Genomic DNA, 26,383 nt, shown 5'->3' on the forward strand with positions numbered 1-26,383 from the left:
CAGTGGGGCACTAAATGACTAAAAAGTTTTAACCTTCTAAGAAATTTGTTGTTTATTCTTAATGTATATAGTCATATGGTAGTATAAGAGATTTTATGTAGTTGTGTTCAGGCTACAGGTTTAGTTACACTTGTCAGGGAAAAAATTAGATAACACTTCTTGATCTGTAGCTGAATGGCATATACAAATGTTTTAATGTGTGACAAGAAGATTGCTTGCTTTTTTCTTGCCTTGTTGCCTCATTTTGAGATTCACTGTATGGTGTGCATGTAAGGGGCTTGTCCGTGCCCAGTCCAAATAGAAGAAACTTCAGTTTCTCAGGAAGCCAAGAAAGCAGTTCAGTGAAAATATTTAATTGGGAAATTTCAGCATTTCTGTAGTGTTATTACTGGGATAAATATGATTACATGGGAAACTGTAAGATACTGCTTAATTTTTTTAGCATTTGAAGATAAATAATCACCAAGTCCAACTCTGTCTGTGATTTTGATTTTGATAACAATAGTGATCAGTTTTCCAATATCTGAAGTATCAGATTCTTATAAATGCTTTGACAGCGTTGCTTTGATAAATATGAGACTAACATACAAACACTTACAAATATTAATCTCAGAGCAATAATTCTCTTGATAATTAATTCTGCCTGAAATGAAAGGGTAAAAGGAAGTAGTAAATTAAATTATCTGAACAAAGCTGAGGGATTTGAATAGCAGCAAAAAAGGAAAGCTCTGGATAGAGCCTCAGAAAAATCATTAGAAATAAGCAGATGGCATTCATGAAATGGAAGAAAAGTGCGAGTCTTAGATGGTGATGCCTGTGTTGTAGGTACAAAAGGCACTGTGCATTTTATTCCAAAATAGGGAAGCTATGGTTAGAAGTCTCAATATTCTTACTATCAGCAGCAAAAGACAAGGCTATGGCAAATGTAAGTTTTTAGCCCAGCAGCATATTTGAAGTGTGGAAATTGTGGGTGAAAGTTGTAACTGTTCTCTCTGCTGCCCTTGCCATTACATTAAGCTTCTTGATATTTTGGCAACAGGTGAGAGAACATTGCTATAGGTTCTTGGATTTTGGCAATAGTTAACAGATTGTGTTATTCAGTTTCATAATTTGTCTGTTTCTCAATTTATCTACCCCATCTGTTTTCAAGGTCTTTCCCTATGAAAATGCTTCATCAGTAATGAACTTCCTCTTGACATCCATTCCACCTGTTCCAAAAGACAAAGGAGTTTCAGATGCCACTTTGTAGTGTGAAAGGTAGAAGAAAGGGAGAGGACTTATTCTGAACTTAAAGAAATCAATACTTATATCTGCAAGGTCAAATGCAGGATAGTCAGTGGCTCTCTAAAAGGGGCTTGATGTTCATTACTCAGTCATCAGGATGCCTACTGTCACACTGCTAAGGCCATCTTACTGTCAGTATCTACCTTTCATTGCAGGACAGGAATAATCTTTTCAGGGACTTTTCTGTTCTCAGTGATTTCAGTGGTGTTTACCCAGGTTGTTGTGGTAGCTTGGGCCTCATTTTGGTGGGTGACAGGAGCCTTGAAGAAAGAGAATGCCAAGGATCTCAGTGTAGACCTTTTGATCCTCTGTCTTTCTTGCTAAATCTCTAAAATCCTAGTTAAAGTTACCGTATTCTACAGTACATAAGGGCAGACCTGATATCAAAATTATTTGGAGCTTACCCTGCTGCATCATTACCCATTCTAAAGAGAATCCTTGTTTGGGTGGACGTTAGCAACACGTGTTTCTGATCATCTTGGTACGTGCAGTCTTGTGTAACTACGTGTTTCTGCATGCCAAACTAACCATCTGAGTATGATGGTACCTGCTAGCCTAAGGGTCATTTATATACTAGTGCTGGAATGTTCCTCGGGGTACGGCACTTCTCTGTCCAGATTGTTACTGGTGCGTGTTTCCCTCCTAAGGCAGAAAGGGTACCCAAAACCAGGAGTCTTTTTTCTCCAGAGAAAAAGAAAATACACATTGACGTATTGGAATTTGGAGCTTTAGGAGGAGTTTGTTTATGGGGAGCCCAAGTTAAGGGCTCACTGTAAGCAAATAGTGACTGAAAATATGATTGTTTCCATCCCTAAGCAAAGTAATGAAAGGGTTTTTCTTCTTTTCTGGGAAGATACTGCATTTATTTTCTCAGATATCTGAGTCACATATGGGTCTTGAACATGATGTCAGACATTGTCATTCACTTCAGAATATTGAATCAGGAGTGGATATTTTATTCCTGATGTTATTTTAATGAATGGTGTTTTCAAAAATTTTGTCTCTTTTGCTTTCAACTGGAAATACAGTCTGCTTTCCTTTAGAGTTCTACACTTCCGGAGTTGAAGTCACAGAGAGAGATAATGCTTTATGGCTTTTCCATGGCTGTTTAAGGATCATCAAAAGATAAGTCAGATGCAGTTTACCAGATTTTGCCTACATCTGGACAGCTAAAACAGTTTGAGTTTGTGGATTTCTGAACTTGGTGATAAGGTGTCCCATGCTCTTCTCACACCCAGAAGATCTGACAATAAAGGATTTAGAAAAGACTGTATACTCCAGTTACAACACATGTGGATGCTTGATGATTCTTTATTTCTAGAAAGAGCCTGTTCTTCTCCAGTTACTCCTGGTAATAAGAGCAATATACACCTACCTAAGTGGAACATGTACTTGGTCTAAGGCTTATCTAAATCTGAATCCTCTCTATCCTTGCTATTTTTTATTATATCTTGGTGTTGAAGTTTTGATTATGTACATCAGTTCAAGTCCTTTCAGTATCTGTAACTCCCACTGCCCTCTCCCTGAAAGCATGTCTGTATTTTTTTCTGCCCCAATTTTATTGGGATTTTGTCATTTTATATGGGATTATTTGGCGAGAGCATCTGATTTAATAGAATGTCATGTCCATTGTGGGAAGACTTGTTTTTCACTGGCCATTTGTTCTCTATTTTTCTGTGAAGGTTGCCTTTTCTCTCCAGTCAGAAGGTGAATAAGGTGCTTAAGGCTGAATAGTAGTCTAACTTTACTTTTCAGAGAGAATATATTTGCAGACCCTTCCCAAGTTTCTATTTGATCTTGCATCTGAATTGCACTTAAATCAGGTGCTAGAATTCATTTGTAATCTATCAGGTTGTTTAGACCTTCAAAGGGAGGAATGCTCACGCACCCTGTAAATCAAGGCTTGCTGTGTGTCTGTCCAGTAGCGTACATCTATCCCATCATGAGTAAACTTCACCATTTTTGAGGTGGTCTTTTGGTTTTGATTGTGCATTTTTCAGAATGATGATGAAATCATTGATTCCACAAAGGAGTCCTAAATCTTTACTTTAGCATGCTATGATTGTGCTGAGTACTGCTTAGTCGTGTGGAATCCAAATGTGATTATCACTTCAAGAAGCTGAGGAGGTTGTTAAACGGTAAATAGACTTCTCAAAAATATACAGTCCACAGATCTCATCTTCTTTCCTATTCCTTTTCTTAATTTTTCACTGTGTTTTATAGTTTTTCATCAAAGAAAATTCAGAAGAACTAAGGATGTGGTTTGTGTTTTCTCTTATATCTCTATAGATAACCACAGACAAAGGAGAGAGCCCTGAACTTGCTCTCTGAATAATGCTAGTTTTAAAAAAAACTTGTCTCTGGTTTCCAGATAACAGAGATTATATATAGGCATATGAATGTCTGTAAATGTACTGAAGAGCTCACTTCTTTTTCCATGCTCACAGTTCCTTACTAAAATATATGATCAATTAAAACCAATGCAGTCCTGGTTGGAGAGAAAGATTGAAACCTGGTTTGGGTTTTACAAATTCTGAGCTACTCTGTCACCCAATACATTCAGAATTTCCTGCACAATATACAGCTACTCTGCATCCACCCAGCACCTCTTCCTTTCCTGACTCTACCACAGGCATGACCACTACATTACAGCTGTCAGAAGCCCTTTTATATAAAGTGAGTACACTGGTTAATTTTCTTTTCATAAACTTAAAGGACTTTTTCAGCCACCTAAAGATCTTCTCTGGAAAGAATAAATTTCCTTGACAACCAGTTGTTGCAGTTGTTGAGATCAAATTCAGACGAAACATTGCCTGAACTGGAGTTCACATGTCCCTACTCTTAGTTAACACATGCACATTTGGTCTCTCACCTGTGCCACTAAGCATTTTTATTGCCTATTGCTGGAAATTTTTTTCTCCATTTCTGTCTGAGCAAAGTTGAACAAAATGCCGGAGGGAAGGCTGTATCATCAGCTATAATAAAGCCTTGTGGGATTTCAAAGTGTACGTATTTATTCAAGTAATTCACCTACCATGTTTTGCTCAAATTTTATTTAGATAAATAACATCTGGTTCTTGATACACTTGAAATTAATTTATTCATGTTTCCTGTCAACTCATATAATGTATCTTTTGTCACCTGATAAAATAAGTAGGAAATTGATGCATGGGATATTTGAATACATTATATGGCATTAGGGAATTTCAACCAGAAAAGATAGTGGGATTTTCCTTGTATTAGTCACACTGAATATGTTTGTTCCAGAAAAAACAGATGGAAAGCTTGTGGATGGTCTATTAATACCTTGGGAAAATTCCTCAGTAACAAGTTCTTCTTCAGTAATAACTATCCCTATTACATTGCCAACATCAGTAATTTATTAATTTGTCTGCCACATAAATAGTGTTCGTTCTGGAAAATGGGGGAGTAATGATACATTTTATGTCCTTGAATTATTCGTTATTTTTATTCAGGACCTGCTCTTCTCTTTTAATTTTACATGACAAAGTTTTCAGATTATGTTCTCAAGCTTTTCCTATGTTGCATCTGAAACTTTTCTTCTTGCAGTATACCGATTTCATGTAGTTGTCTTCCTGTAATTTTTTTAATGAAATACGTTAAATATGGCCTAGTAATGAAAGTGCAAGAAAGGAATCCAGGACAACTGGGTTTTATTTCTCCCTTTCCTGCAGATGTATGCCTGACCTTTAGTTACACTAAACATATTTTCTGATTTGCCTTCTCCAGTATATGTTTGCAGGTCAATGTGGATATGTACACACATCTGATTGAAAAAAAAAAAAAAGCTATTCTGTATATTCTGTACACATAGTATTTCCACTTTGTATAAGATAAATGAATGAAGGACATTTGTGATGAACATTTACCACTTCTGTAATCCAAGGACTGGTGTGGGCATAAACTGGAAGTGGTCTAGTGTGGAGCTGGTATTGGGTAGGCTCTCAGTGTGTTACATAACTTGAAACACAGGGCTACACTGAGGTGGCAATGTGAAAGGAGACGGAAATCCCCCAGTCTCATTTCTCATCTCTTTCCAGTATCAGTCCCTAAACTTGTGCTTACTTTTCTCTACTGATTAACACGTTAGTAATGAGCACAGAACACAAATCTGAGAAGAAAATAATAATTTCACAAAGTTTTTTGGAAAAGGAAGGTAGCTTTCAAGGAGTACAAAAAAAATACACACAATGAAGAGAGCTGTATTTCATAAGTAAGGATGTCAGTACGTAACATGAAATTTGATTTAAAACAACCAAATTGAATTAAGCCTTACAGTGAAATGAAAATTAATAAAACCTTACTTTGCTGTGTAAATAAAAAGAAGAAAAGTGAAGAAGCAGGCCTAATGTGCATGTGAATTAAGACAGTCTTAATATAATCAAGGTTAGGTTCCAAAACCAAATGAATATTTTCTTACGCTTGCTGTAACAAAGCTGGTGCTGTATATAGACCATAAGCAAATGGTTAATGGGAATACACTGTCTCTTAGGTTATGGGTGGAAGCAGACCTCAGAAACTTCACTCCAGCTGGAGAGGAATTGGTAATTTCTATTCCAAAACTATGAAAGAAATTACATAGGGTATAGTACACCTTTATTTACAAAACAATAGATTACACTAGATTAACTGTATCATCTTTAATAAGATTACTGATTTTCTATGTAGGTAAGAACAAGCAGATCTAATCTTCAAAGTTCAGGAAAGTGTTTTAAATTATTTGATATATTATTAGTTATTTTAGAGAAATTGAAGTATAATAGAAGAATTTTCATGTGCAGTTGACTGAATGGGAAAAGTCTGATACTGAGGAAAATTGGCAGCAAAGTTGCTTAAGTTTTAGTCTTGTGATTAATACCATTTATTTGTATTCACAGACCTGTGTATGTGGCCTAAAGAGCAGGTTGCTGTGTTTATTAATGGAAAGTTTTGATGACCAGTACTTTCTTACAGCAGAGCAGGAAAGAAACCTGAGTTAATCCGTACTGCCTCAGTTAACAGTAAAGCACAGGTGAAACACCAGAAAATTGATGAAATACTGAAAACCCTGGCTACAAAGAATTACTTCTTGTTCCAAATATTCTGAATTTTCTCTTGTATTTGTAAAAACAAAGCCATCCTTTTTAGTTTTAGCAAAGAAAGTTAATATTTTTTTTTTGGCAAAACTGAGTTACAATCAGTGTAACAAATTACTGTAGACATACTTTTATTTTTGATCACATGTAACTTTTGAAGCAGGTCTGAGATAATGTCATGGAACTGAATAGTTCCTTACTTTTAGTACTAAATGAAAGGTAGTTGTTTTTATCTATATGAAAACAAAGATTAAATAACAATAATAACAGTAGGTTTTGAAAATAGTATCAGTTAGAATCATTGATAAAAATTAATCTCTGACAGGTTAGATTTCCAGGCCTTATTTAATTGTTTGACTTTCTATATTATTATTTTATGCTGTGTCTTAAGTATGCTCTTACAGCAGATCGTATTTCAGAGTATATATGTAAGTCCAAATAGAACAATAATATATTGTTTTTATTGACGCATGCAGTTCTAGAGTCAAAGTGAAGTGAGATGAAGTGGTGAGAAAGACATACATTAATACCAGATGTGGAAAATACTATAAATGGGAATTCCTTCCTGGAAAGTACAATTTTTAAGAATATTTATTTTCTAATATATGCTTGAGAGTAGCTTTAAACAGAAATTAAGAAAGCCAGCCATTTGATGGTTTAACTCCCTTTAGCTCTTATGTATGGAACAAAGACAACTAAACATGCCTTTACGAACTCCTCTTTATGAGAGGAGTCCAAGGGACTGTTTTGGCAATGTTCTGGCTTTGTACATGTGCTGAAGTGTCATGATCTGAGATGGCAGAAGCTACTGGGTTCTTGAATGAACAGTTCAATACTGAAGATACTGCAGAAGATGCAAAGGTGTGGTCCCAAAGTTAACTGCTCCCTAAATCTCCACAAAGTTTGCAAAAGGAGTCAAGGCATGGCAGCCTTTGAGGGACACACAGTCAGAAAGAAGGCAGAGAATTACAAAATGCCACATGCACTTTTGCTGCTTCTGGGAACCCTAAATGGAAACTAGAAACTCTTGTGGCACTTTGAATTATAGCTAAGGACATGTTAAAGATATGTTAAAGATTAGATCATACAGATGGGGTTTTGAGTTGCAGAATTTTTTCTCTCAGGAGTATTTCATAACACCTCTGTGCTTTTTTCCTGCATGTTTTTTTCCATTGCACAGTAGCCGTTCCTAAGGCCATAGAAGGTCTAAATAATCCACTGAGCTCTATCAGAGCTACAGCCTGTATAGTAGTATGTTGAAGGACATTATATTTCCTGTCCTGTTTATAGAAGTATAATACTAATACTACTAATACACTATACTGAAGCCATTATTCCTCTACAGAGTACAGAAATGTCTCTTCCTTTTTCACAAATAAATAGGGTTTGATGGGACCAGAAGGCTCATTTGGTCTACCTGGAGCTCCTGGGCCTAAGGTAAGTGTTTGTGTTAGTTTGCTTGTGACTTTGATAAATGACTGCTTTATAGATGACAAAATGCCAGGATTTTGCAGCTAATTTTTTGGTACATTGAATATTGATGAGTAGCTGTATGATGTTCCCTATATTACCTTATATGATAGTTCAGTCTCAAGAGAGCTTAATATAGCTCAGTAAATGGTGCCTGTCATCCCATGAGGTTTGGAGCAATTACAGAAATGGTCATGAGACTTTGTTGCAGCTTCGCAGTTCTGGAAAATGTTCTGCAATGCTGGGAGCCAGATAATTCTCAGTATATACATCAGAACTTTCTGCCCATGTTACATTTATTTATATTTTAATTGTGTTAAATAACATTACATGCTGCTTTTTCCACCCAAGGAGCCAAATTTATTTCAGATGTAACTTTATTGATTGCACTGCAGCTACAGCAAGAATTAATTTGACCCATGCTCTCAGAAACTAAAATAGATACTGTAAATCCAGATCTGTTAGTGTAACCTTTTAATTTAATCCAGGATGAGTTTTGGCCAGTAAGCACTGAATTGTATGTCCTAGAGAATATTTAAGAATATAGAATCCCTTCCCTGAACTTCGTACTTACATTTAGCTCCATTTCTACCCATACGTCATTTTATATCCAGTAGTACATATGTACTTATTTAAAATTGTATACTGAAGGTAACATTTTTTAAAGTGGTCAGTGTTTGCTATGGTCAAGAAGATTGAATACCTATGAAATGACAAAAAGTTAATTAGCTTTATTTTCATTTGTAAAAATTGCTTTTGTATATTTATCGCTCATTCAGAATACAAGCTGATTCTTACAGAATCATTCTTAATAAGCTCGTGCTTACAGAAGAGCATCATGAAATAATCAATAATTCTTAGATTTTAATTAAAATCCTTGTAGTGAATATATGCCTAATTTCATAGGCTACAGTAAAAACCAAAACATAAATAAATATTTTGGCTCAGACAGGTCTGAGGATTCTCAGAGTTTTATTAAATAAGATGGTGGAAATGTGAAGTCAGTACACATAGACATGGTATGACTGGGCAAGGAAAATGCAGCAGGTGGGGCAAGGACAGGTGAGCAGAGTCTGGCAGATCACATTTTGTCATCAGTAGCTCATCTTTCCTGAGAGGAAGTTGAAACTTCAGGTTTCTTGTAAGGGAACAGAACTCTAGCCTTCCAGTCACTACCTGTGTCTGTTTTTAAGAGCCAATTTCCCAGCAGTGTCTGTTTATGTTTGCTAGTCATACCACATGGGATGAAACATACTGATGTATCAGCCACACTCTTACATTGTTGTATAGGGTGATAAAGGCGAACCTGGAATACAGGGAAAACCAGGATCATCAGGAGCCAAGGTAAATATGAATCTGGAAGTATTCTAGTTAAACAAGGGATTGATTTACTTTTCCATGATTTACTGATTTTCCATGATTAGTTACAAGGCAATTTGTTTCAAAATAAAACAGTAGTTAACTTAAAATTGCATCAGAATCCATTTGATGGCTTATCCTTACTAATTTTATACTAGATTTTAGGCAATGTAAGTCAGCTGTTCTTGAAGTTCAAACCTGCAAACACTGCCATTACTTCAGATAGTTTTATTTGTATAATTATGAAAAATCAACATCAACTGTATTAAAAGGCAATTAAAAAATAGAGATGCTGGAAGACTGTGATTAAGAGTCCTTTTGTGGCTTCTCTGTATTCAACATCCCCTCAGAAATTTTCCAGACATTTCAACCGTCCTCAGTTACAAAATTTCAAAATACTGTAGCCAAAGCTTATCATGTGACCTTGAGAAAACATGCAATATATGTTTTTACACAAAGCACATCACTGACACAGAGCTATTGTATTACTTAGGGAGAACTAGGAGTACCAGGTGCTCCAGGTGAACCAGGCTACCCGGGCATTCCTGGTACCCAGGGTATAAAGGTAAGTATTTTTTCCAGTTTTATCTTAATTGCATCTTTTATTGTAAGTGCTTTTCTTATAAGTGATCATTATTAAAGGAAATCCTTTTTCTAAATGCATCATTATTATTAGAGAATAGTTGCTATAATTTGGAAGTTCCATTCTTTAGAAAAACAGTCATTTTTCATAGGGAGGAGTGAATGGCCAAAATGGAGAAACTGTCAACCTAAAATGCTATGACATAGGTATTAATGAAATGTGGTATTACCAGCAATGTAGAGGACTACCTTGTGAAGGATGAAGCCCTTCATATAAGGGCATTACAGAAATAGGGTTGAATCAGGTACTTCACTATGGAAAGAAAGATTTGAGGGTAAAGAAGCAGTAAGTTAAAAGGGTGGTGTTATATTTAACGTTTTATGAAAATCCAGTGCAGAGGTATTCCACTAGACTTCAGCTTCTGCTCCCGAAGGGCACAGGTTTCCTGTATGTCCAGTGTCATATATGACAGCCATGTATGGATGTCTTAGGTATGCTAGACTATTTCGTATGTCAGTAGACACACATGGGAGTGCCTTGGGTTGCCTAGAGCATCTTAAATGCCTATGTTTAGACAGCTGAATCAAGTCCCAGGTCAGTGAAGGCTAGAGAATGATCCAAATTTAGATGAGGTTTTCTCAGCTAAATGAGATAATGGAACCTGAGTTCCATTTTCCAAGACAAGATGTACAAAAATTAGTCTTCTGACCAGTTTCAAAGCAGTGATTTCCAGAGCACATAAGGACAAAGATTTCCTGGCTTAAGTCTTTCAAAATGTACTGAAGTCCAGTGGAAGAGTGACTTAAGTCAGTGTCTTAACAATAGTTCAGTTAGTTTCATTATCACCATATATTCAGTTTCGGTATCTAAGATCATGTAAGATACATGTACCAAGACAATAATACTGATTTTAAGAAGGGAGATTTTTGTTAAATTTATGGAACCTCTCCAAATTTTAAACTGAAGATGCCCTTGCAAAAGCCGTTATTCATTTCATATAAAGATGCAAGTCAGAATATATATCGCTGGTTAACTGGAGTTACAAGTCATAAGTATGACAAACTCTTGAATTATTCAGGAAAAAAGGTGCAATTTGGGCATCTGACAGTGAAGCCTTTCAGCTATAGCTTATTTTAAAACTTGAAACCAAACCAAATATTTTACATTCAAGTACAATACAACCAAATACAGCTGGCATAAATACCCTCTTATGTTCTGGGATTTTCAATCAGGAAAATATTTGCCATGGCCAAAATCTCCTCTTTACTACTGTTCAGTGTTTAACTAAACATTCTCTTTCTCAAAAAACAACCAAACACACACATGTTTGGCTCTTTCAAGAAGACTGGCAAAATGGATCCAAAAATCTCCAACCTAATTCTTTTCTTTATTAAATGCAGTTTTGTACCTCCCCCACAGATCTGTCTTGTTTTATGAGTTGCTATGTTCTCAGCCCAACATTTTGATTCATGACCATTTAAACAGAATCATACTGATTTAAGAGGTCAGAGTTAGGGCAGGAGCCATCTCCCATAACTTTAAGTTTCCTTTTCAGTCAATGAAGAGAGATATGCATGTTCTGGTGGTACATATTTTATACCTCTCTTGTTAATTGGCATGAATGGTTTTCAAGAGATGCCTGTTTCTGTCCGGTGTCAACTAGGTGATGTTCAGACAACTTGATAAACCTTGATACCTGCCTTTTAAGTACCATTTGCACTGTCTGATTGCCAATCACCCCACTAATGTTTATCTACTATAAACATTTCGATGAAGCTCAAAAGGAGTGGGTGGAAGTGGAACTTAGTCCTTACACAGTTTTGAGTAAATTTAAAAATAAATTTTTTTCTGATTAAAATATTTTTTTCTTTGGTGTGTCGTGTATAACTTCTGCATTCAGTGGGTTTATAGTAAGTGTTACAGAAATTATTTATACTCTGTTCTCTGTGGGTAAAGGCAAGCATACTTACTGGTTAGCATTCAGATGAAATTTAACCCGTCAGAAATACTGCCCCCCTCCCTGCCTGCATCCTCTCCACTCCCATACACTGAGTGGATAAAGTCCTGCTGGATTTGCCACCTCATTGTGTTGTATTTTTAAATTTTAACTTGGTATATGAGTATCCATTTTTCTTTTTGATAGTTCTTTCTATGACAAATTCCCCTCTTTAGTGTAACTTTCTGTACTTTTCTCAGTGTTTGTGTACATGGGGATAAAGTGATTTGTTTTTATTCAGTATAAATAAAAGCTATTAGATCCTTCTCTTGTATTTACTGTGTTAAAACACAGACTACATGTCTTTGAGATGAATCATGGTACAGTGGAGACTTTTCTTCTAATATTTTACAGGGGGACAAAGGAAACCAAGGTGAAAGTGGTATCCAGGTATATCAACTTTATTTCTACTGAAATCATCTGGCAACACTATCAATACAAGTCTTAGGTGTTAATTCAGGAGCTTTTCTTAAGATTAAGCTCCACAGAAGGTTTGCTTGAAGAACAGCAGCAGTGAACCCTAAATCTTCAAGGAAAACTTCCCAGTATGCCCAGTAGGAATTCCCAGCTGCGTTTCTGAGGCTGAGCAGGCTATTGTCATTTGGTGCAGAGCTGTGTGGTCCTAGCAATGGTGCGGGCTCAGGGATGCGGGTTGTGCTGCTGCTGCAGGGGGCTGGGACATGACCCAGCAGTGCCCCAGGACGGGTTCTGTCCCTGCCTGCCCCGGGCACGGTGGGATCACATAATCGCTCATAGTCAAAGTATCGCCACCTGGCCTCTGCCTGCCTACTGTATTATAGCAAGTGGGATTTTCCTTCTTGTTATCTAAAAGTTATGGAAATACCTACAAGAAAAAGAAGAGCATCATGTCATTACTCAGATCCTAACTTGGCTCCTCTCTATTCAGAGTAGAAACTATATCCTTCTGCACAGTTTCTGCTCTAACCTCTTGAAGAGTAACTTTTCAGATTGATTGGGCCTGGTTTAGGATGAGATTTTAGGGTTTACTTCTCTGTGTTATTTTTGATACTTTAATTGTCTCTCAGATAAATATATATTTTAAGAAAATGTGCTTTTCTGAAGGGACTGAAAGGAGAAAAAGGAAGACAAGGAAATCCAGGCTTACAGGTACTGTTAAAATAGCGATCCTAGTTCAAGAGACCTATGATTCATATTTGTTTCTTAAGATTACTTCAATCAACATGGATAGTTCTTTGCATCAGGTGAAATATATTTATGTATAACATGATTACATAGTTATATAAATTGCCTCTTAAACAACCTTAGTGTTTTAAAGTAACAAATACAACACATATAGAGAAGATGGAGCCACACTTTTCTTGGCTGTGCACAGTGGAAAATGGACACAAATACCAACTTGATACATGGGAAAAGCATTTTGCTTTGAGGGTGGTCAAACACTGGAGCAGGCTGCTCACAGAGAATGTGGCAAAGCCTGTCTGGACAGGGCGTTGAGCAGCCTGCTCTAGCTGTATCTGTTCTGAAAAGGAAGTTGAACCCATGGAGGTCCCTTCCAACCTACATGTTTCTGTGGTTCTGGGATATTAAATCTTGAGAAACAGACTGGAAGTACATTTTTCTGGATTATTTTATTAAATCCTTAATTATGGAAAATTTTCATGACACTGTTATAAATAATATAAAATGCAGGTAACAGCACAAAGTGGCTTTTGTGTAAAGGTTGTAAGAATGATGCTTCAGATATTAAGATTTTGCACGTACTATGCTACACTTTCGTGTAGTTCATTACTTCCTAGGAGTACTGGGAGTCATTACTGACATCTTCTGTGCTCATAAATTACAGATGTTTCCTGTTTCAGCTGCAAATCAGTGAGATCCAGTTGTTTCTCTTTAACTCGGGGCCAATGTATTTTGATTGTGTCATAGTTGGCTATCTTGTTATACCACAGAAAATAACTGTTAGTATTTATAAATAATTGTTAACTTCATAATCTATGTCGTGTCTAAACAGAGAAGTATTTGTTAGAGGTACATATCTGAAACTAGACTTGGAAGGAAGTCACAGTTGCTTTTTTCAGAATTACGACATCAATACAGCTGTCTGTCTAGCCAGAAGGAGCTGATTCCAGTGGAGCATGGACAGGAGATCTAGATTGTATGTTAGACATTTTTTCCCTCTCAGCAATATGTAGGTTGACAGGAGTCAGTAGTAAAGTTGAGCAGATAGTTTTGGAAAGAAATAGTTTAAACTAAAAGGTCAATCATTGATTTTAACCAAATGTAATGTCCTACTCTAACATTTTGCAAATTAAACTTTCTGGTTTTTTCCTTTGCAAATAATGGACAAATTTTTCATGTATTTATTATTTTGATCATAAGATAAAGCAAAGTGATAGTGAAAGAAAACAATTTTTTTTTTCACATAGAATGATGCAACTGAATTGCTGTTGTTTGCTTTTTTTTTTTTTTTTTTTTTAGGAGAAGGCTGAAAAAATAATAAAGGCTTGATCTAAAGTTGTTTCCCATGCTTATCTAGTTTGGTCAGCAACCAAAAAATCAGTCACTCAAATACTTCTGGTAGACAGTGTTAAGTCCTTCCAAGGTTTGTGAAGCCTCCAGGACTTCTCAAAGTTACAATACAGATTCCTTTGTTCATAGGAGTATATGAGAAAAGTGAAAAAGCCTGCATTGAACTGCCACATTGTCACGGAATTTAATGATCAATAACACCCTTGAACTACTTGGCAGAAATGACACCAAAACCTTTTGCCAGCATGCAAAGTCTGGCTTGCTTACAAACTGAGTTTATATTTCAAAGACTCTGAACTTGATTTCTGTCTAGTAAGACGGTGTTAAACAGGTAGAATCAGGAGTTTCCTTCTATTAGAACACAAAGTTTTTTTTCTTTCCAAGTAATTTGGCTCATCTTGCTTTTTTAATTCTTTTTTTTTTCATATTAATTCCTAAAGGGAGTAGAAGGATTGAGTGGAGAACAAGGAGAGGTAAGTATTTTGTAATTACAAATATAGTATTACAAAATTATTCCATTTGTTTCTGCAAGTTGTGTGATCTGTAAAATGCATGTTTACAGTCTTACTTCCATACTCACATCTCTATAAGTAACAGAAGAGAAATGAGTTGAGAAATATCAGAGACAGAAAGAAGTATTAGTTAAAAAGAGACATAGTGGAATATATATTTAATGAAATGAAAGATTAAAAAAATAATTGAAGCCAGGTATATACATTAAGAGAATTAAACAAACAAACAAACAAAACTGTGTAGGAGCTAGTTGAAGAAAGCAAATTATTAAAGAAAAAAAAGTGTTCATAAAAGAATACAGAATACTTGATCAAAATGATCCATATTATTCAGCAGCAGCAAATAACAGCAGGGCAGGATACAAAAATAAGGGGCACCATACACAAAGTTCCTTCACCTTGTATACCTTCACTCTTTTTGGCAGTCAACAAATCAGGGGCATTTAAGCTAGAGATCAAGACCATTGAATTTAATATCAATCTTGAATTTGCCTAATTCCTATTAAACTGTGCTGATATACTGTATTTTCAGCTTCTATAAAAGTCTGTGGTAAAGACTTCCACAGCTAAACTATTTGTCTTGTCTGTTTTAACCTTCACTAGTGAGATTTCTTTTTTTCAAAGCTAATGAAAAGGAATATGGCGAAGCCTTTACAAAGGGTTTTTTTTTAGAGAATTCTGTCTTTGAGACTGAATCAGAAAATGCAGGGCAGAATTCTTTCTCTCTACTAGTAAGCTTATACAGAACTAATTCAGCTCAGCCTGAAACTTGAGGGGCGTAAGGGGAAGCCTGCTCAGACTTCTCTTGGTCTGTCAGAAACTGCATTTGTTGCTCTCCAGAATATTTTTAGAAGTCCCAGCAATTTTTTTTTTTGTCCTTGTGTTTGGCTAATGTAGAGATATATTTATGGCCAGACCTTTTAATCTTTGTATTGCATGTTGTTTAAAAATGGATATTTAAAAGACCAACTTTGTTAGTTATGTTTTATTTATTCCAATATTTGGTGAAATCAGGGTACACACTGTCCCATTGATATAATTCTCCTTCACCTTTAGTTAGAGATATCTTTGTTCAACCCTTTTTCCTTAAAGCATTGTTGCATATCAGTAACTGGACATATTAACTGGAAGCTCAATTCTGATAATTAAATAATTTTATGCATTTAAACATATAAATTGCCCTATATGCTGATGTGGTTCCATAAAATACTTTAAATTACAGTTTGGCTTATAGGTGTTTTGCTAAATCACTGCTAAAATTGGTAAAAGATTCCTTGTATACTATTGAACTAGCCTCTTTAAATATTGTAAATCATGGTAATAATACATTTCTTCTGAAAAATCCTTTAAAAAATATTCTTACTATACACTAAGATATAATGATGTAGTTGTTATTACTTATCAGACCTATAAAATGAGTTTATTTTCTATTTTTATAAAATATGTTGCTTTTTGTTAGACTCCGACTCCTCTATAAAAAGTTTCTGCAGTCTGGAATTCTTAGTGCTTATTGAGCTCTTTTCCTTTTTTTTTTTTTTTTTTTTTTAATTTTCTTTGCCAATAGCAAGGGTCAACAAACAAGGCCACACATGGGATGTGGCTGAGCATTACAAGACCAAGATATACTGCAGAAAATGTTCCCTCAGCAGTTTCATTTGCTTTTTGGCAAGTTCTGCAGGCAGTTGTGCTGATGCTTCCAATGTTTTGTCCTGGTGGTTTTGTACTGGCTTCTTGCCTGTAATGTTTGCCTATAATAGATGCCATTTTCCCAATATTTCACTGGTTCTTAATGCTTTCTAGCTCCTTTAAAATAAATCAACTTGCAAGTCAGATGTCTTTTATGTAAACATAGTCCATAGCTATAAAAGTAATCAAAATTAAGTAACTTCTAGCTACAAGAACAGCATAATTTTCAGATTCCTGCACATATAGCTTCTAGTATAGCCACAGGCAGCAACATATGCTCCATATGTTTATCTCTGAGCTTGCTGACTCTGTTAAATTAAAAAAACATTTGTAATTATGTAATAGAAATGAACAAGTACAAATCTATATGGTGTAGCTAAGAGTATCAATTCTCTATGACTACAGCATTCAAGTTGACAGTATCAAGAAAATAAAATACAATTACAACCTTAGAAAAAGTCAGTTCTGATTTAGTGTATAATTTTTGTAGTGGGAATAAGGTATGGACTGCTGTTCAGTTCATGTATGGCATCTTACTGGTAGACCATCTTTCCAGCAGGACTCTTAGGCACTTGGCTGACATCTCTCACATTTTGTCTCATTTCTCTGTTTTTTTAAGATGAAAGACTATCTGCCTTATTTAGTGACTAGCTCTCTGCATAAAACTATTAATCCAGTACTGAATTTGAAGCTTGCTACCCTGTAATAATTCATGTGGAGAACTCTGGGCATTGTTACTAATTTAGACCAAGCCAGAAAGCTTTGAAGTTTTCTGATGTAAAAAAATTTGATAAGTACTATATAGAATGATACAAAACAATATAAATACCATAATTTAAAATTCAGTGTAAGTCTATGAGGACTGTATGCCTGAATGCTGCTTAAACTTGCCTTATGTGCTCCAATAAGTTTTGTCATAAATAGTAATCCTACTGCCTTGTTTCCATAATTCCATCTAAAATGGTTGGAAAGGGCAAAAGAAAATTTTGAAGCAACTGATAACAGTATGCAAAAGCTGTGCAAAAATGGAAGGAAAAAACTCATCAGGGAGCAAATATAGTATACTAACTTTAATCTTGAGCACGTACCAAATTATGTTGCACTGATGTTTTGTTGGCTCCATCATAGGGAAAGAGTTCCATGTGAACTGTTACAGTAGGTAATTCCATACATAGAAGAACCATTGCTTTGATGAAGACATATCCACATATTTTCCAGTATTATTTTAACCTTTTCCAATGAAGCAAATGGACTACAGTTGTTATCAATCATATGGAGAATAAGTGATGTCAGAAAAAAAACCCCAAAAAAACCCTAACTGAAATTTAACTATTTTTTTCCTTTGTCTTATACACTACAGACGTAGGATAAAACTCTTGATTTTTATAGTAAGCTTGCCAAGAACTTCAGTGATGCCAGAATTTCACTTCTAATTTTTCCAGCGTTCTAAAGATTTTAATGTACTGTAACAAATTATCTAGTTCTAATGAAAAAGTGAATAAAGCCTTTCCTTCCGTATGTTAATAAGGAAGACTATTTTATTTTATATTAATTAGTAAGTAAAACGGGTCCTTAAAGTTTTTTTAAAAAAAAAGGTAATTTGTTTCTAGTCATATTTGATAAATAATTGTATCTGAAACAGATACTAAAGAATCTGAAAACTTCAGTATATTTTAGTAAAATAGATCTCAGTGTCAAGTTAATTTTCAGTGACAACTTTTATTCATTTTATGAAGAACATCAATGAAGATTTTCTCAGAACATGTTTGCTTGGTGCTACCTAGCTTCCAAATGGTCTGTGAAGATACAGTTGGCTTTTTGTGGGTTTTCATTCCAGAAAGGTGAGAAAGGAGATCCAGGCATTCGAGGCATCAGTGGACAAAAAGGAGAATCTGGTATCCAGGGTTTGGTTGGACCTCCTGGTCTCAGAGGTCAGCCGGGAGATAGAGGACCCCCAGGACCACCTGGATCAGATGGAAAACCTGTATGTATAGGACCTCAAACTTGTCATTTTGGGTGCCTTAAAAACTGCGAACAAATGGACGTTCTCGGTTTTTTTAACCGTACTCTGTTCAATTTAGGCACGAGAATTTTCAGAAGAATTTATTCGAGAGGTGTGTTCAGATGTACTGAGAAGTAAGTTTGAAAGCCTGTTTACTGTCTTTTCCTTGTTTAAAGTGCTAAGAAGTTTCCTGATAAATAGGCTTTCTTGAAAGCAAAATAGATATTGCTGATTTATCACTTGTTTTCCTACAGGTATGTAAATATACTTTCCATACTTTACCATCTTGTTTCCTAAAGGTATCATATTCTCTAAAGAGAGGAAACTGGTTTTGTATTAGTGGCTAGGGGGCAATACTTTTATATTTTATTGTTACAACACTCTAAGCAATTCTTTGTTTGAATTCTCCCAGCCCAGTTGCCTGCCATCCTCCAGAGTGGAAGGCTACAAAACTGTAACCACTGTCAATCCCAAAGCGCTTCTCCAGGACTTCCAGGACCACCAGGTCCAAGAGGCCCTGAAGGCCCGAGAGGGTTTCCTGGTTTACCGGGAAATGATGGCATTCCAGGGCTGACGGGCATCCCGGGTCGCCCTGGAGCTCGTGGGACAAGAGGTATGGTGTGCATGTGTCACAGTGCTAATGGCCTTTATGACTTCGTTTTCTGCTTCCAGTTTTGAATGGAGTTAGCACTGGGTGGAGTAAGGGAGTAGCTGGGTTGGTATCACAAAGTGTAACTGAGGACACTGTGCAATGTGAATGTTTCACTGCTTATGAATAACGCATGTCAGAAGAAGAGAAAGTACAAGAACACAACAAGATAGCTAGTGTTCAGTTCTACTATAGTCAAGCTTTGTTCTGACCTTTTTAGAGAGTTGTTAGTCTCAAGTCAATGTTTTTAACTGCATTTGGATTTTTTTTTTTTTAGATCAAATATGCTTAGACATGGATTTCGATGTATTTCCATGTTTTCTGGTTTCTTCCAAACTTCTGTTTCTGCTATTTTAAAGAACAGTATTTATTCACTGGCTATTTACTATCTGCTACCTTATAGGCTGATTTGTGGCATGCGACAACCTTTATTCTCCCTCTGATTTCCCAGAGATTTCTCCTTTTTTTCTTTTTATTTCATAAGGATTTTTACTTCTTTATGCTTTTCTTAAACATTCTGGTTTCTTTTTAGGCAAGCTAGGGTTTAGGCTTTCAGGTAACTCATCTGTCCTAGCATTCCAGCTAATTTCTGTGATGTATTTGCAGACTTTAACTTAAAGTATGAATACATAGTCTGGAACTAGACCAAGAGACAGGGTGAAGTCCATAATTTTGTAACTGGTCCCAGCCAGTGCCTCTGTTTCCTATAGCATAAAAATAAAATAATCAGGAAAGCTGTATGAAATAGACCTAACTAGTAATGTGCCAAGGGTAGCCAAGACAAATGGTTGGTAAATATTTACATTCTTTGTAACTTACTAACTGTCACCTAGCACATCAGATTAATTTTGGATGTAGTAATGATTTGTCTGTAGTGCTTTTATAATTTCATCTGCAACAGGAGAATGTCCAGTTTTCCTCTGGAGCTGACACTTAACAGTTCTGGCTCTTCCATAAAGAGTTGGAAAAATAGGTATATGTTTCTATGAAGAAACTGAAGTTATTGGGTTGTACTAGTGTAAGAGAGCACATATTTTGCCCCTCTCAGTATTTCTTTGGTGGAGATTTAATTCTGCCATATGTTGTGGAAGATCGTCTATGTATTCTGTATTCCACAGAGGCTGTGGTGAATTCCTTACACTTCCTTCATATAACTTCTTAAAAACTTTGCCAATGGAAAGGCAATGATGGCAAATTTCTAAATTGCCCATTATCCATTCCCTCAACTCATAGTGTCTGTCTGCTTAACAGGTGCTACATCAGCTCTTAATTCAGTAGAAATTATGATAATTTAAAAACCAGTCATACTGTGTGGGTTACAAGGAAATGCTTATTTTACATGCCATTATTTGATTTTGAACTATTGCATTTTTTATGCAATAAGTATTATCAAATGCTGACTTCCTAATTCATTGGATGAAAATATTCTTAGTATGCAAAGATATACATGTGTTTGCTATTTCACAGGACTGCCAGGAAAAAATGGCGCAAAAGGCAATCAAGGAATTGGGGTTCCTGGGATCCAAGGCCCCCCAGGACCTCCAGGTGAGGGATGGTTCAGCTGTGCAGATTCAGTACATGCTAATAACTTTTTAAAAAAAAGTAATTCAGAAAAAATTTTGATATAATTTGCAAAACTTCAATAGTTTTTACACATCTTAAGTACCATATATGTTTTATGGCTAATGTCTGTCTCTTGCATGCCTTTTAAATTGTCATATAATACATTATTTAATATAAGACAGGTCTTGCAGAGATTGGTTCCTGAGACTGCTGTTTCTTGATAGATGGCTTCTGAAGTCAGCCACTATCTGAAAACTGAGCCCTGATATAATCATGTGACATTGCTTAGTGAAGGAAAACGTTCTTCCTAACAGCAGTGTATTCATGCAAAATGCAAAGTTGAGCATTTGGAAGAGATATTAGGTCCTGATCCAAAACCAGAGAAATGAATAGAAATAGGACTCTGATTCATGCCGTGGTGGTTCCAGATTATATGATAAAGTATAACAGTGTTCTAAAGTGGATTTTTATATTTCCGTTTAAAAGCTATTTCTATTTAAAGTGTTTTCCACCTGCTTTAAAAAAAAAAATCTTAATAAGGTATCATATTGTTTGTATAAACATACAAGCAGTTTGTGACAAGAAGTGTCTTTTTCTGAAAATGAAGTTTTCGTTATCTGTGTACTCACCAAAGAGCAGGGATCGATACTTGCTCTTGTTTTCATTTTAATAAAAATACTCTGTAATGTATTTGTTCATTGCATGTGTATCGTTAAGGTCCTGAAGGTCCGCCAGGTATGAGTAAGGAAGGACGTCCTGGAGAGCGTGGGCAGCCCGGTAAAGATGGAGATCGTGGCACTCCAGGAATGCCAGGACCAGTTGGACCCCCTGGAATTTGTGACCCATCACTATGTTTTAGTGTAATTGTGGGGAGAGATCCATTTAGAAAGGGACCAAATTATTAATTTGTGATACAATAATTTAGAGAAATAGGTATGGTGCTTGTCTTTTATGGTCTTTCAAGTCTCAGGAAGGCGACCAGCAATAATCCCATAAGCAGGAACAAAAGTACCTCTGGCATTATAAACCCAAAGGTTATACATTCCTTTAGAAAAGAAACTCCAACAATTTTTGTATAACTTGCATTGATTGAATCTCAAGTGTTTTTAAAGAAATCATCAGTTTTAACAGGAAAACAATTAATAATAATATTTGATATTTAGTATTTAAGTGTCCTAACATACTCCTGTTACCACTGAATTCCTTTGCAAAATTGCTGGAGATGCCAGTGGGAGCAGGATTAGGCCTTAAATGGTATTGGTCAGGTATAAATTACTGTGAAAGTTTTCACGTGCAGCCGACATATACAGTATTTGATTTTGAAAGAATGTGTCTGGCTTTGACTTCATATGTGTGTGAATCTCATTGGCTTGTGTACATTTCATATGTCATAGCTCCAAGTGTTCTGTGAGCAAAAGCATATATCAGATTTTTATAAATGAAAAGAAATATCTGGACTTATTATGGAAGTAATATCACCTAATTTGCCATGCAACTCTTTGCTAAAAATTAAGGTGAAATACAAGGGTAGAACTCCTGGCTCAAGAAAGGCCAAGGTTTTACTGAAGATGGTATGTCGGCAACAAAAAGTCAAAAGGTTCCATGTGGGTGATTCAACTTATATGAAAACAGCATTAAAAAATAAAAAAAGAGTGAAAAACTGGTATAGCTTGCTTGTAGCTATGATTTGACAAAAATAAAAATTAAAATGTTTGCACAACCCCAGTGTAACAGTTCTGCATAATTAAGTTATATACCCTTTGCTGTTTCTCCTCAAGGACTGCATTTGCCAAATTGAAGAAGCAGGTTTACAAGGAGAAAGGTCTAACTGCTGGCTGACTAGCTGCAATGTTTGTTATGCTGTTTCCTTTTGCATTTTAAGCAAGCTATGTGTAATTTTCATTGTATGCTTTGCTAATGAGGTGTACTGCTTGCTTTTACATAAAGAGCAAAGGCTCAGTTCCTGAGAATTTAAAATCTGTTTCTTAAATTAAGGCAGAGTCTTGTATTGAACTTAACCAATGCTTTATAAGTGGCTTCTTCTAATGTGGTTTTTTTCTGTTGTCCTACTATCAGAGTTTGGTAATATGCTTGACATTCAAGGTAAAATAAAATTTTGTAAAGAACTGGTGGTGATTTGATAAGCGATTGCAAGAGTTGCCTATGTCGCAGAAAAGAGCGATGCCTGTAATATATGGAGGGATAGTTCCACCTTGCAGCTGTGCTCTTTTTCCCCAGTATCCTTTCATTTCCTCTGGAGAAAGCACCATGCCTGGGATCAGCACCTTTCTGTTGGGCTCCTGCTGCCTGCGGGGCAGGGAGTGCCAGTGCAGCCAGCTGCACTGTGCCCAGGGGCTGCTGCCTGCCCAGAGCTGCGGCCTGCAGAAGGGGGCTTGCAGTGGGTAGCTTAGCCAAACCACAGCCTTGGTTAGCAGAGTGCAGTTATTAGCATCTCATAAAACCTAGTCTGAAAACCTCCGAATGATTCTTGAAAGATACTGGTATGGACCTGAGAAATAAAGCTCTGTGTGAAGTTTTCTCCCCAAATGTGTTCCTCGGTACATGCTGTAGGGCTTTGCTCATGTGAACAAGCATTGATTGAATTTGTGGAAGAAAGAATCTAGAAACTTCTTATTTTGTTGCATTCAGTCTCACACTGTTTATTTTTTGAGACCTGTAAGTGAAACATGTTGCTAGGTTGGGAAGGAATAAGGATCCCATCATGTTTGTAGAAACTTTCCGAGCTGTCCACACTGCATGCTAATTTAAATCCACATTTAAGACACCTTTTCAAATAAGATGTATGGTGGTGTGACTGATGAGCCTGGGAGGAAGCAAACCAAAAAAAAAAGAGCAAGTCAGAAAGCACTCTGACTGCAGCAAATACAAACAGAAAACCAGAATTCCTTACTTGTAGAAAATCACAGTACGTGTTTTCATTATAATTTAAAATAACATACATACTTCTTCCACATCAGAAACATGGTGGAAAAGTTGGAAATTTTTTAATCTTTCACTTTTTTTTTGCATTCATTTAGGCCAAACATTTCATCCTATATCCAAACATTTCAATTTTATCAAGAGGAATAAAAATTTTAATGTAGTGCATTTGACAGGAAAAAAGTCTTGATTTATTAGCCAGTCTGGTAACTTAGGTTATGATTTAGGTTATGATCAAATTCACACATATATCAAGCTTCAATTTTAAAAGTAGTGGTGGTTTTGTCACCCCATTAGTCCTATTGGAGGGTTGTTTCTGAATGACTGAGCATCTATATGTAATTTTCAGTCTGCATCTATTGGCCATTTTATATACCTTCATTCTTACGATAATGTCTTTACCTTGAGTTATTTCCTTTCTTTTGGCATCTTTTAGAAAACTGATGTTCCCTGACAGCCTTTTGTCTGGTAGGTTAGGCAAGCAAACCTTTTATTTTCCACCTGTTTGAAAGGCTTTCCACTCCCTGTTCATCCTTGTAATTCTCTGCTTCGCTTTTTTGAGGGGGAATGTGTCATTCTAGAAATATGTCCATAATTCTAGGTAAGGAACCTCAGTCATACCTCAGTGATGTTGATACTTAATCAAAGTATGTAGCTCTGTACAGCTTCTCATTTTTCTTAATTCTTAGATATTATACAAGTGTCACGTAGGTCTTCTCTGATGAACTAGTATTACCCAGATCTTTTCCCTCTATTTGACCTTGGTGAATCTGTGCTGGCTTTTCCCAATCACATGCTTCATTTGACTTGTGATAACCCCCAGGAGGATTTGTTCCATGTCTTTTCCAGGGACTGAAGTAAGACTGATGGGCCTATAATTTCCTGGATCCTCCTTTAAGTCCTTCTGGTAGATGGCAGTGACATTAACCTTCTTCCAGTCTTCTGGGATGTCCCTGATCTCCACAACTTCTCAAAGATTATGGAGAGTGCCCTCACAATGATGTCAGCCAGCTCTCTGAACACCCTCGGGTGAATAATGTCAGGGCCCATTGATTTGTAGGAGTCAAGATCCTGTAACAGTTCGCATACCAATTCTTCCTTCACTGACAGGGGATCTGTGTTTGCATTGACCTGGATTTTTGTTCCCAAGGCCTGGGGCCCAAAAGTGGTGATAAAGACAGGTAAAGAAAAAGTCGAGAACCTCTGCCTTTTCAGCATTGTTGGTGACTAATTCACCTCTCCTGTTTAACAGCAGGCCAGTTCCTTTTATTTCTGCTTGTTGTTTACGTACCTGAAGAACCTTTTCCTGTAGTTTTTTGACACCTCTGGCCAGTTTCTATTCAAGCTGAGCTTTTACTTTTGTAATTTCATCTCCGCGTGCCCTGGCAATGCCCTTGTAGTTCTTAACAGGTATTTGTCCATTTTTCCATCTCTGATATGCTTCTCTTTTGGATTTGAGCAGACTCAGAAGCTTGCAGTTAAGCCACCTTTAAAGGGGATGAACTGTTTCTGTGCTTCTAGGAAAGCATTCTAGAAAAACTCCCAGCACTTGCTAGCTCCTTTATCTTCCATGGAAGCTTCCCACGGAATCCCTCCCAACTGAGCTCTGACCAAGCTGAAGTTTGCTCTTCTAAAATCTAAAAGCTTTATCTTAGTACTAACCTTCAGTGTGCTCAGCAGGATCCCTAACTCCATGATACTGTGATCGCTGCAGCCAAGGCTGTCACCAAGTGAGATACTACAAATCAGGTTTTCTTGGTCTGCAAGTAGCAAGTCCAGCAGTGCCTCATTCCTGGTTGGCACATCTGATATTTGTATGAGGAAGTGGTCCTCCACGCATTCCAGGAACTTGATGGATGACATGTGAGCTGCTGTATTGTTCTTCCAACAAATGTCTGGGTAGTTGAAGTCACCCATAAGAACCAGATTCTGTTGACCCGAAGCTTGCTTAAGTGACCCAAATACTTCTTCATTGGCCTTATCGTCTTGGTTTGGAGGTCAGTAGCAGACGCCCTCTGTAAGGTCCCCCTTGGAGATGATCTCTCCGATCTTGACCCAAGAGCATTTGACAGGGCTTCCACAATTGACATAGCTGACTTCTATACATTCAGGTTCTCTTTAACATAGAGCACAACTCCTCCTCCTGTTCTTCCATGCCTGTCTTTACGAAAGAGCCTATAGCCATCCATTGTGATCCTCCAGTCATGTGAGTTGTCCCACCATGTTTCAGTTATTCCTATGATATAATAACTTCCTGACTGGGCACGGAACTCCAGTTCCTCCTGTTTGTTCCCCAGGCTGCCTTGGTATACGTACACTTGAGGTGGTTGGTCTTCTGGTTCTCATCTTGGGAGGCAGCTAAGAAACATTTGTCTTTATTTTATTTTTTTTTGTCTATGCAAATAAAAGAGAGACTTTAATTTTCCTCTACTCCTTCTGGTATCTAAGGTGGCTCAGTCTGGCCTAGCTCAAAGAATACAATCTCATCTAGTGCATGTCTTTGTTACAGCTTTAAAGCAAAATCTCATGTTGAATCTATTCCACTTTGTGTAATAATATAGCAAGAAAGACTGAAAACTAAATAATTAAGAGACTTCACTGAATGTAAAACAAACTTCAGACCCTTGATCCACAAAAGGAAGAGATTTGAAGCTGAATCTATTTGATTGCCTTAACTGCTGAGCTGTTTGGATGCTTTGAGCTTCAGTACTGCTATATCTTTGGTATTTTGC

General features: G+C 36.5%; 1 protein-coding gene across 1 annotated transcript in view; it reads left to right on the plus strand.

The window, feature by feature from the left end:
• The window catches only part of COL21A1 (collagen type XXI alpha 1 chain), a 113,483-nt gene extending 90,647 nt beyond the window's left edge, over nt 1-22,836 (plus strand). Inside the window, exons 19-29 of the mRNA XM_074820787.1 lie at nt 7,764-7,817; nt 9,141-9,194; nt 9,703-9,774; nt 12,143-12,178; nt 12,872-12,916; nt 14,740-14,772; nt 18,335-18,481; nt 18,579-18,633; nt 18,912-19,112; nt 20,616-20,693; nt 21,429-22,836. Coding sequence (XP_074676888.1) covers nt 7,764-7,817; nt 9,141-9,194; nt 9,703-9,774; nt 12,143-12,178; nt 12,872-12,916; nt 14,740-14,772; nt 18,335-18,481; nt 18,579-18,633; nt 18,912-19,112; nt 20,616-20,693; nt 21,429-21,616 — 963 coding nt within the window. The 3' untranslated portion in view covers nt 21,617-22,836. The remainder of the gene's footprint in view (nt 1-7,763; nt 7,818-9,140; nt 9,195-9,702; nt 9,775-12,142; nt 12,179-12,871; nt 12,917-14,739; nt 14,773-18,334; nt 18,482-18,578; nt 18,634-18,911; nt 19,113-20,615; nt 20,694-21,428) is intronic.
• Nucleotides 22,837-26,383: the final 3,547 nt, after the last annotated feature.

Source organism: Strix aluco, chromosome 3 (assembly GCF_031877795.1).
Source record: "Strix aluco isolate bStrAlu1 chromosome 3, bStrAlu1.hap1, whole genome shotgun sequence".
Taxonomy (NCBI): domain Eukaryota; kingdom Metazoa; phylum Chordata; class Aves; order Strigiformes; family Strigidae; genus Strix; species Strix aluco.